At 42.3% G+C, this 11,326-nt stretch overlaps 1 protein-coding gene across 3 annotated transcripts in view; it reads left to right on the forward strand.

Annotated features, from left to right (window-relative positions):
* The window catches only part of fli1rs (Fli-1 proto-oncogene, ETS transcription factor-related sequence), a 28,544-nt gene extending 17,260 nt beyond the window's left edge, over nt 1-11,284 (forward strand). For 2 of the 3 annotated variants that reach the window (XM_061674646.1, XM_061674645.1), the window contains 7 exons: nt 1,552-1,755; nt 2,028-2,114; nt 4,494-4,562; nt 4,634-4,693; nt 7,166-7,213; nt 7,397-7,483; nt 10,226-11,284. In XM_061674646.1, coding sequence (XP_061530630.1) covers nt 1,552-1,755; nt 2,028-2,114; nt 4,494-4,562; nt 4,634-4,693; nt 7,166-7,213; nt 7,397-7,483; nt 10,226-10,755 — 1,085 coding nt within the window. In that variant the 3' untranslated portion in view covers nt 10,756-11,284. The remainder of the gene's footprint in view (nt 1-1,551; nt 1,756-2,027; nt 2,115-4,493; nt 4,563-4,633; nt 4,694-7,165; nt 7,214-7,396; nt 7,484-10,225) is intronic. The other variant, XM_061674647.1, reaches the window with a different exon arrangement.
* Nucleotides 11,285-11,326: the final 42 nt, after the last annotated feature.

Here is an 11,326-nt window from a genome sequence, read left to right on the forward strand (position 1 = left end):
GGAAAAAGATCAATGTGAACAGGTAAAGGCAGTTTAGTTTATATACTTTTAGATTTTTTATATTCAAAATATTTTTGCAATATTTTTATTTAGGTTTATTTCATACCTATGACACCTGGTGTCATAAAATACCACAGTATGTTTTAGGTTATTGAGACTGTTTGAGCTCATTCAGTAATTCTATAATTTTTTGATACCGCTCTTGCATTGGACCTAATAGACTGTGCAGAGATGGTTGCTGGTGCGCATTTCAGTGAGTCAGTCGGATTTTCCCCCATTCAAGTCTTGAGGAATCTGACGAGACTCGCCAGGGAGTCAGCAATTGCGTTATAATACGTGGATATTGCCTCAGAGCGGTGTGTATTTTAACAATTGGGAACACCTAAAAGGATTTGTGAGGACGGCATCTCCAGCACATTATTGCGGGCACCGCAAAGGTGCGCTCATTGTTTTGCTACTGGAAATGACTCACCCTTTCCTGAGGTGACACATTTTGTTTCGGGACATCATCAATTCATTAGGTTTTTGTCTCACATATTAACAGATTCACTATGCACAAGACTCCTGTAGCTGCCACTACAACTAAAATAACAATTTGCTTCCTTGCTTTTGATTTGGTGTACAAATTCCTGTCCCAACCTGGATTTCTATAGATGGTTAGATATTCTTCCAAGGATATTCCCATTGAACTTTGTTAAACTTTGCTGTACTTTTCCCTATTGTTTATACTGGGCGATCCAGGCTAAGTAGCATAGAATGATGTCACCGTAAAACAGAGTCAAATTTGAATGAAATGTGTTGTAATTGATATGACCTTTAACATGGACACTTAACATTCAACATGTTCAGAAACTTGAGGGAATCTGCAGTTTTGAGGAAACCACATTTGAGACTTAAAAAAAAACATTTAAGCCCACTTTGATAAAGTTTAAGATCTATCATTCACTAAATATGAGTGGGCGACATGGGCTCAATATTAAAGTATATGACAATATAAGACCTTCGAAACATTAGATTTAAGGATGATGTGTCATTTTTAAAAATAATTAAGGCCTTAATTTTGTAAAATAATAATTATATCCACTATCAAATCCTCATAAGTATCTGATATTTAGTACCCTTTTATTAAACTTTAGAAATAGGCAAAGCCCAAAATGTCCTAAATTTATTAATTTTGAAAATTAATGATAAATTGTTTTGTTTTTTGAAAAAATCATCATCATTATAATGATCCCTGGGGGAGTTTTGTAAAAGCAGTTGTCTGTCTGGATGGAGCTCAACTTCCCGAGGTTGACATCTTGCTGTCCTGCTTTATATCGCAAACCAGTTTAAACTGAAACAACAGTGCCTCTGCTGGTTACAGCCAAGTACTGCACTCCATTTTACCTCAATTTCTTCAATCAACAATCAATTCCACACAAAAGCTCAAACCTTAATGAGCCATTTACAGTGTCTATCCCAACTTTGGCTATTCAGGTCATAGTCACTGACAGTTGAGAAATATGCGGTATTTGCCCTTTATCTATGCTTCACTATCATCCTCCCTGTCAGATCCCGAGGTGTGGACACAGGACCACGTGCGTCAGTGGCTGGACTGGGCCATCAAAGAGTACGTCTTGGAGGAAGTGGACGTCATGCTCTTCCAAGCGCTGGACGGCAAGGCCCTGTGCAAGTTGACAAAAGAGGACATGATGCACCTCACCTCCGCCTACAATGCCGACATCCTGCTCTCGCACCTCAATTACCTCCGGCAGAGTAAGGCCACGCCCTTCCTCCCTCCTGCTATTTTTTTTATTTTTACTTGAAATTGGACAGCCAAATAATTTCATGCCTCCAATAAATAAGGCGATAATGATTATATTGGTTGCGGCCAAGGAGTGGGCTCCATTGTGCCTCAATTGTTTCAGGAGACAATTGAATCAACAATTAACCAATTACTATGCACATTCCTAGCAGGAATTTCATATTTATTGACGATATTTGTATCACACCGAACATAAAACTGACAGTCTTGATCTTCTCTTCAGGTAGTCCGACTTTCTCGTACTCCTCAAATGCCTCCACCAACACGCCGCAACCACCCCCACCGCAGCCTCGGCTTCAGGTCAAAACAGGTGAGACGCCAAATTTGACATGTAATCAATAAAGTTACTACCTACCTATTTAAAAGCCTCAAAAACTTGACAAGACCTCACCATTGAGATTTTAAGATGGCAACATGTTAATCAAAGGTTAGCCTCATCGGTTTGCACAAATTGGCTTAATTGTTTAAATGTGATTAAACACCTCTCCAAATGTTCTTTCAATCCATCAAACTAGCATTTATAGACAATCTTATGAAGTCAATACTTGAAGTTAGGTTTCAGTCAGTACATTTACATGTGCTGGCGAAAACCCAAACTTTTACATTAAATTGATTCAATCTAGAATTATTTAAAATTAGGGGTTGTAACGGGAGACAAAAATATTGCGACAGTATAAACAAACTTACTTTATTGTAGCTCATGCAGACACAGTAGACATACTTCCAATAGCATAATCACCCCTGACCTCCATCCCCAAAGACTGAACTGCATTGTTCGTTTACAATGTAGACCTTTATCTAATCTGTTCATTGTGATCACTCAGTGCGCCTCTATATCACACAAAAAATTTTTTTTAAATACATGTATAGTTAACATACTGTGAAAGCTGTAAATTTTACTGCGATAGATTTTCTACGTACTAAAAGCCGGAAAACCACACACAGACTATTCGATTGGATAATGCACGCAACATTTCCGCGTTTGGGGTACGTCCGCGTGCTAACATCCGAGCACCAGGAAAATGCAGAGCGATAACAATGACAGCATCAAACCCGTCGAAGTACACTCGCTTTCTGATGGAGCTACATAAAGTTACCGTGAATGAGGCATTAGTTGTATAATTGCTAGAGTTCTCCAATCAAAAGGTTCCAAAGCCATTCGCAGTTTCACAGTACATGCAACGTACTTTTGTACAGTGTGTACTTAAGACTTGCATGGCTTAACCACGGCTTAAGAACAATCACAACCGCAACAAAGTGGTGTAAATAAAGATTGAACATAAACAGAATATAAAGCCTTTATAGTCATTGTATGGTGCAGATACAACGAAATCGGGGTTATGAAGACATAAAACAATAAATAAAATAATATTGACAAGCATATACCACGGGCAGCAGCAATGTTCTCGCGGCTCGAATATTTCTTGATCTCACTTTGTAGCGGGAGCGGCTGGCAGTGGATCAGCCAGCCAATGTGGGTTTCTCCATTAAAATAATACGATGTGTGGTGATGAGCGCCAATTGTTTTCAACCCAAAGGTGTGTGGGCAGTGAGTCTTGAAGCTAAAATTTTCACTCTGGTCGCAGCTGGTGGTGTTGCGCCTCTGATGTGTCGGAAGCCGGTAAATGGCCAGGTCAATTTCGTCTGCCCATCAATTTCGTCTGCACATCCCGCATTCGGATTTTGTTGCTTTGTGCGTAAAGGGAAAAATTTAAAAGGTACAAGTAGGCTTCAGATATGCCACCACTAGATGGCGGCAGCGAATGTCACGACATCCGCCCGGAAGATGTAACTGTCGTAAGATCCAAGACAGGCTGCGATGGGCATCAAGCAGTTTCCAAAATGGAGAGAAAGCCTGCCTCTTTGCCGATGGTTTCTATAATTTTGACCCGATAGTGGTAGTGTTCAGAGGTGCATTGAATCGGGTAAATCCCCACTAAAGGCCTTGGCACCAAATGCACGGCCCGCCACTGTAGCTACATCCCGTCAGTCTAAATTAGAACAGCATTTTGTATACAAATTTGAATGAAAATAAGTGTTCATACATGACAATTACAGTACATAAGTCAGCTAAAGTGTGGTGTTTTTCAACTCTTGTTCACCAACTAAAGTCACACCCTGAACAAACGGTAACCTTTAGAGGTTTAGAGCTGTTTTTTCCAACCATGGTTCTACATCGCATCAGTCACATCCAGTCTCAGTTTAAACTCCAAATTCTCATCTTATCGCAAACAAACAAGAGAGCGGGAACGACAGAGGCGTCTTGAAACAATGTGCTGAGAGTTCAGAGCCGTGTTACATAGTTTCACGAGCCTAAAGAGGTTCCTTGGCACAACACTGGCCTCAACTGATGAATCCCAAACTCAACAGGCCGTTTCAGGCAGGAAGCAGCTGCAATGGCACAGGAAGTGGGGGTGGGGGGGGTTGGCAGTGGGTGGGGTATAGGTCGCACTGCTGGGACACAACTCACAATCTGGTGGAGACAGAGGTGGCCTAAACAAAAGAAAGCTCACCCAAGAAACTACGGGGTCATCGCAAGACCTCTCGACTTCTTATCGTCTTACACGTCCATTTACGGGCTTCCTTCCCACTGCAGCTTCAATGGTCACTTCAAAAGATTTTGCTGATGCTTAACAACCACAAGTCTCGTTCCTCGTACTCATCAGTCTCATTGTCTTGTTCTGCGCAGAGAGCAGTTTTGATGAGATTAGCCGCAGGAACAGCTGGACTACCAACAGCATGACGGTAGTGCCCAAAGGTAAGAAAAGACATCGGACTCGTGTATGGACATGATTAATTTCAACACCTCTGCGGTCTTCTTCTTGGTAGGTTCCACCATGGAGCACCAACACAGCAGAGTGACAGAACCAGCGCCAAGAATCGGCCAAGGTGTGATTTGTCACAAGCCATTTAAACCTACTGAAAGGAACGCATAATGAAGTGCAGCCAATGCTAACATAGCCATGATAAAATGGAAACTAAGATGGCACCAGCTGGTATGAAAGCTTACACATAACCTAACAGCGGAACCTCCAAGATCAAACCATCCATTCAGTGACACTGTTGACTGTCAAGTTGTTCCAATTTCCAAACTATTTTACCAACAGGAAATAATGTAAAGTGAATTCTGTTTCCATCATAAAAACCTTTATTAAGTCTACAGCCGTGTTTTACAGCCCTGTAAAGTGAAAACATCTGCAAAAATCGACACACTACAGAGAAGAGTGTTGTTAACAACCCTGTTAAATTTTAATATTGGGAGGGGAAAAAAATAAATGAATTTTTTTTTTTTTAAATTAATAAAATCAAGCCATTGTCTCTGCTCTCAAATGCTGTGGGTGTATCCACTGAATATGTGAAACCACGTCCCACTGAAAAAAATAGTTGCTACTTTGTCTAGCATCTTTCTTATGGCTGAGCCGTGAAAATATATCCTCTTGCAGCCTCCGGTGGCTGGATTATATGTCACATTTGCATTGCGGGGCTTTTCCACGTAACGATGAGAGGCGCTAGCCACCAGCTAGCTTGTAAACTAACAGGTTAGTGCCTAGTAATAACAACTAGAGGTGTATTCACAAATTCTAATCTAAAGGCCATTACTCTACTCTGAAAGTGCGAGTGATCCGAGAGGAAATTTTGAATTGAATTGTGTGAGATACTGTATTATAGTGGCGGCTGGTGTTTTCTACGGGGGACGTTACATACACACACACAAACACATATCCATCCATTTTCTGTACTGCTTATCCTCAGTATTGTCGCGGGCGTGCTGGAGTCTATCCCAGCTATCTTCGGGTGAGAAGGGGGGTACACCCTGAACTGGTCGACAGCCAATTGCCGGGCTCATATAAACAAACAACCAGTCGCACTCACATTCACACCTACGGGCAATTTAGAGTCCTCAATCAACCTACCACGCATGCTTTTGGGATGTAGGAGGAAACCGGAGTACCCGGCGAAACCCACGCAGGCACAGGGAGAACATGCAAACTCCACACAGGCGAGATGTATATATAATTAACGTTTTTTCTTATTCAAGGAAGTGACTCACGCAAGGAAGTGACTGACGCGCCGCTGCGCCCCTAGTGCCCTTATTGACCAGCCCCCACTGCTGTATTATAAAACTACAATACAGTAAAACTTAACCCTTTGAAGACATCTGACAAACATTTAACAGGGAGAAGGTGCAATACTGACACCTACTGGAGTTTTTCAGTACTGCTGGAATTAATAGATCTTAATCAGTGCATAAATGTTTTGCTCGTGTTCTACTGCGTAGCAAGCCCACATGATTTTTGTTTCGTTTGACTTTTGATGCCTCTTTTTCCCACAAAATTTGATAGACCTGCAAATCTTACAGCTATTTCAATGTTCAAATTTAGTGATTCCACTCGATTTGAATGTGTATATAAGCACCATTGGCACCGTTGATTCAATCTCAACTAATTTGCTGTCAAAAGACAACATGATGTCAGCTATGGGAAGTTGAAATACTGTACATCTGTAGGTCTCCTCAGGGCATTATTCTAAACACAACTTTATTTATAGAGAACTTCAAAAAACAGCAGCTGCAACAAAGTGCAGTGCATAATCGAAAACAGAAAAATTAATGAAAAATAATGAAAACATTAAAAAATATCGACTGGTTAGCACATCTGCCTCACAGTTCTGAGGACCGGGGTTCAAATCCCAGCCCCGCCTGTGTGGAGTTTGGATGTTCTCCCCGTGCCTGTGTGGGTTTTCTCTGGGTACTCCGGTTTCCTCACACATCCCAAAAACATGCATGCTAGGTTGATCCGAAACTGCCTAAATTGCCCTAAAGTGTGAATGCGTGCGTGAATGGTTGGTTGTTTATATGTGCCCTGCAATTGGCGGGCGACCAGTTTAGGGTGCACCCCGCCTCTCGCCCGAAGACGGCTGGGATAGGCTCCAGCACGCCCGTGACCCTTGTGAGGATAAAGCGGTACAGAAAATGGATGGATGGAAATTTTCCCGAGTAAACACACTTAAAAAAACAAACTCCTGCAGTGCCTCCTGTGTGCCTTTAGGCCAAACTGTCACAGCCCTAATGTCGCCACCTGCTGTTCTGCCAGCGGCCTGTTGGTGGTCTCAAGGCTTATGAAGAAGTTGTCAGAATCCCAAGAGGAGGAAGGGAAGAGCCATATGCTCCCTAAACATTGGCCTGAGAGAGTGGCAAATATTCTCCCAGCCCATCAAATATGATAACAGACACAACGTCTAGGCTAGCACTTTGCATTCTCCACTGTACTTCTTGTATTTACTACAGTGGTTTTTAAAAGTCAATACAGTGTACACCTGCTTCCTCCACTGTTAACTTTGTCCTTTTCGTCTTCTCTACAGACCCCTATCAGACATTAGGGCCCATAAGCAGCCGGCTAGCAAACCCAGGTAAGGAGATGATTGCAGAATAAGACAGACAAAAGTAAGCGGGTGACACAAATGAGGCCTTAGCACTGTCTGTGTTGGCAAAGCGAGAAGAAACAAAATAAAACAAAACAAAAAAGAGCCTGGCATAAAAGTGATCGGCGGAGGTGATGTCTGTGACCGTTTGCCTTGCTGTTTTCCTCACAGAAGGCCAAGCCGTCCGCTCGTCCAAGAACCGAACAGGCAGGCAAAGTTCGTACAAGCTGCCTGACCTCAGCGCCCAAAGGCCTGTGGGTAGGTCACTGTCCAGAAATACTGTATATCACCTTACTCCAAGCCACACAGTGAAAAGGTCCCATTTGTTTACTCCAAGTTTGTGTCGAAAAAGTCAACATTTTTGGGCCTCATTTTACTTATCAGTTCCTTCATAATGTGCTCCAAAATCCAATTTTCAAGGTAATATTGTGTATTTACGAATAAGAAAAGGACATAAGTATGTTTTTTGAAATGCCATTTTTGACAAGTGTGCTTTTTCTTTTTTTAACTTTCTCAGGTGCCAAGGCAGAAACCCTTAGAGATTCTCTGTTTTAAAACATGTTTTGCGCCCTGACACAACTAGTAGGATTGGAAACCACATTTCTCAGTGGCCATTTAGTCATGACCCACTTTTATACATCACTCCAAGGAAATGTAAGCTACTGTATGTCAAAAATAGCTTTGGAAAACACATTTTCAACATTTTAACAAATGAAAAATTAGATGTGCAAATATTCATTTCAGAGGACATAAAACTGAGGAGGAAAATAATGAAGGTAATTAAAGCTGCATGCAGCAATGCACAGGCCCTCGAAATGATCAAAGTTTCATACCAAAACAGCTGACTTGAGACTATTTTGTGCGTCTTGTTATGATACAAATGTTCACCCATTTTCATGTCCATCGATCAAAACTAGTGTCAGGGGCTGATTTTTCTCATATGAATGGACAAATTGACCCTTAAAGGGCTGCTTCAAAGCAAAATGGCCAACTTCATGTTCAATTTTGGGAATGGGTTCTTGTGACTTTTTCATCCATCCAGTTACGATAGGCATGTCCACCCAATTTCGTTTCCATTGGTGAAAGTGGTGTTAGGGCCTGATTTTTCAAATTTGTATGAATGGACAAATTGATCTTAAATGCCTGCTTCATACCAAAATGGTCAACTTCCTGTTAAATTTTGGACATGGGTCACTGAGCGTTTTTCATGACTCCTGTTACGATAGACATGTCCTCCCAATTTCAAGTCCATCGGTGAAACTTGACAGTGGCTAATTTTATTTTACTTTTCCTTGCGGCAGGGGGCATTATTGAGTGAGTTTTGGGTGAGTCATCCTCAGGACACCACAATAGCCCCTGAAAAGACCATTCATTTGTTGGAAGAAGAGTAATCAACACAATGATTTCAAGAGGGCCTGTGCCTGGTGTTCAGGGCCAATTACTAAAGTGTACCCAAAATAATTTGTGTCTTTTGGGTGCTCAAGGGGCACATTTGATTTTTAAAACAAACCCATGGGCCAGGTCATTCATAGATGAGGTTTAATGTTTTATTTATTTTATTTTTTAAGGTGTATATATGAAATATGAAAAACAAATTTATCAATTATATATGTAATGTAGGCGGCACGGTGGACGTCTGGTTAGAGCGTCAGCCTCACAGTTCTGAGGACCCGGGTTCAATCCCCGGCCCCGCCTGTGTGGAGTTTGCATATTCTCCCCGTCCCTGCGTGGGTTTTCTCCGGGCACTCCGGTTTCCTCCCACATCCCAAAAACATGCATTAATTGGAGACTCTAAATTGCCCGTAGGCATGACTGTGAGTGCGAATGGTTGTTTGTTTCTATGTGCCCTGCGATTGGCTGGCAACCAGTTCAGTGTGTACCCCGCCTCCTGCCCGATGACAGCTGGGATAGGCTCCAGCACGCCCGCGACCCTAGTGAGGAGAAGCGGCTCAGAAAATGGATGGATATGTAATGTAATCAATTTAATTATAACCAATTTACCATCCATCTATTTTCTATATTCCTTATCCTCATTAGTGTCTTGGGTGTGCTGGAGCCAATCCCAGCTGACTTTGGGCAAGAGGCTGGCGACACACTGAACTGGTCACCAGTCAATCGTAGGGCACATATACACAAACAAGGATTCACACTCACATTCTCACCTGAGGAAATTAAATTGACCTAAAAAGCATGTTTTTGGAATGTGGGAGAAGCCAAGGTCCCGGAGAAAACTGTGTACTCCAGCAAACATGCAAACTCCACACAGGAGTGAGACGTGTTTTAATAAGGAAAATAACACTATAATACTGTACATCATAAAAAAAGTAATAGTTAAAAAAGATTAGAATTAAACAGTCTGTGCGACATGATAAATTCATTCATCTCCTTCTGGTGTGTGCGATTTGGCCACCAGGGGGCATTATAATACAGTCATGCAGACAAACTGGGCAGTGTTTCATAACACCACTTAAGATGCTGTAATAGTCGTTTTTCCATAGAGGAAAAAGAATATACGCCTGTGAGTGACGTTACAGATGTGTTAATACAGCATTAGTGTTCAAGCATCAGTTGCTTAAAACGTTTAAACACCGCCACACAGATGCTATACGTTAACCCGTCCATGGCGTTTTGCATTGTTTGTTAGGATTAACCTCAAGGACATTCCTAAGGCAAAGCTATGTGGTTGTTTTAACTCTACACTATGTATTTCTCTTTGCTTTGTTTAGTTTGACAGTAAACCTAAACTGGGCGTGGCAATAAACAGCTAGAAACCTCTTATTTTGAAGAATTATTCACTTTCTGCCAAACTGCTGCTTGTTGTGTGTCGAGTTGAGTTCATTGCCCTCATACAGCGCTCGTATCTCTCAGCGAGTCATATCTCAAAAAGCTTAAGTCGGGTCAAGGGTTATTCGTATCTCAAGGCACCACTGTATTTTGTTGACAATCACTTGTGTTTAAAGTCCACAGCGTGATACTTATACACAAACTGTCTCCGGACAGGCTCGGGCCAGATCCAGCTGTGGCAGTTCCTGCTGGAGCTGCTGTCGGATAGCAACAACGCCAGCATCATCACCTGGGAGGGCACAAACGGCGAGTTCAAGATGACCGACCCTGACGAGGTGGCCAAGCGCTGGGGCGAGCGCAAGAGCAAGCCCAACATGAACTACGACAAGCTGAGTCGCGCCCTGCGCTACTACTACGACAAGAACATCATGACCAAGGTGCACGGCAAACGCTACGCCTACAAGTTTGACTTCCAGGGCATCTCTCAGACGCATCAGAGCCACCAGGCGGCCGACGGCGGCGGTGTGGTCAAGTATCAGACGGAGATGTCCTATATGCAGCCATATCACAGCCACCAGCCCAAAATGAACTTCATGGCGGGCCACCCGCCACCCATGCCCGTCTCACCCGGGAACTTTTTTGGCCCGCCGTCCACATACTGGAACTCACCCAGCAGCCCCATCTACCCCGGGGCGGCCATGAACAGACATCCCGCCACCCACTCCCACCTCAGCTCGTACTACTGAGTACACACACACACACACACACACACACACACCCACACACACAAAGGGGATGATGATTTTATTATTATTTTTTATTTCTTTTTAAAGGGCATTATGATGTAGGCTGCACAGACAGAAGAGATGGACAGATTGATGTATACGCTTCCCAGGATATTATGAATATACTGATGACACGTATTTACTGTATTCCGTTGTTTTGGAACCAAGTTTCTCGTCCCAATGTATGGTGGTTATAAAGACCCTCGGAATTTTTTTTCCAATTGAGATGTACAGGTTATAGTTCACGTAAACTGTGGAATGTTTTTTTTTTAATGATTTAACTTGGTCTCATTTTTTCATATCACAAAAACCTAGCATTTGAAAAGGGGTGTGTAGACTTTTAATACCCACTGTAAGTATCATGTTTGATAGTTGGCGGAAACCTTTTGTAAGTGAAAGAAACTTGACTTCAAAGACATTTGTAAAAGAAATTGTACAGAATGTTCCATTATGTAGCAACGCGACATTTACTCATGTTAATAAATGTTCCCTGTAACTAACAATGGGACTCCTGTGGTAGAGACGTTAGGCT

The sequence above is a fragment of the Phycodurus eques genome, chromosome 4, assembly GCF_024500275.1.
Source record: "Phycodurus eques isolate BA_2022a chromosome 4, UOR_Pequ_1.1, whole genome shotgun sequence".
NCBI lineage: Eukaryota > Metazoa > Chordata > Actinopteri > Syngnathiformes > Syngnathidae > Phycodurus > Phycodurus eques.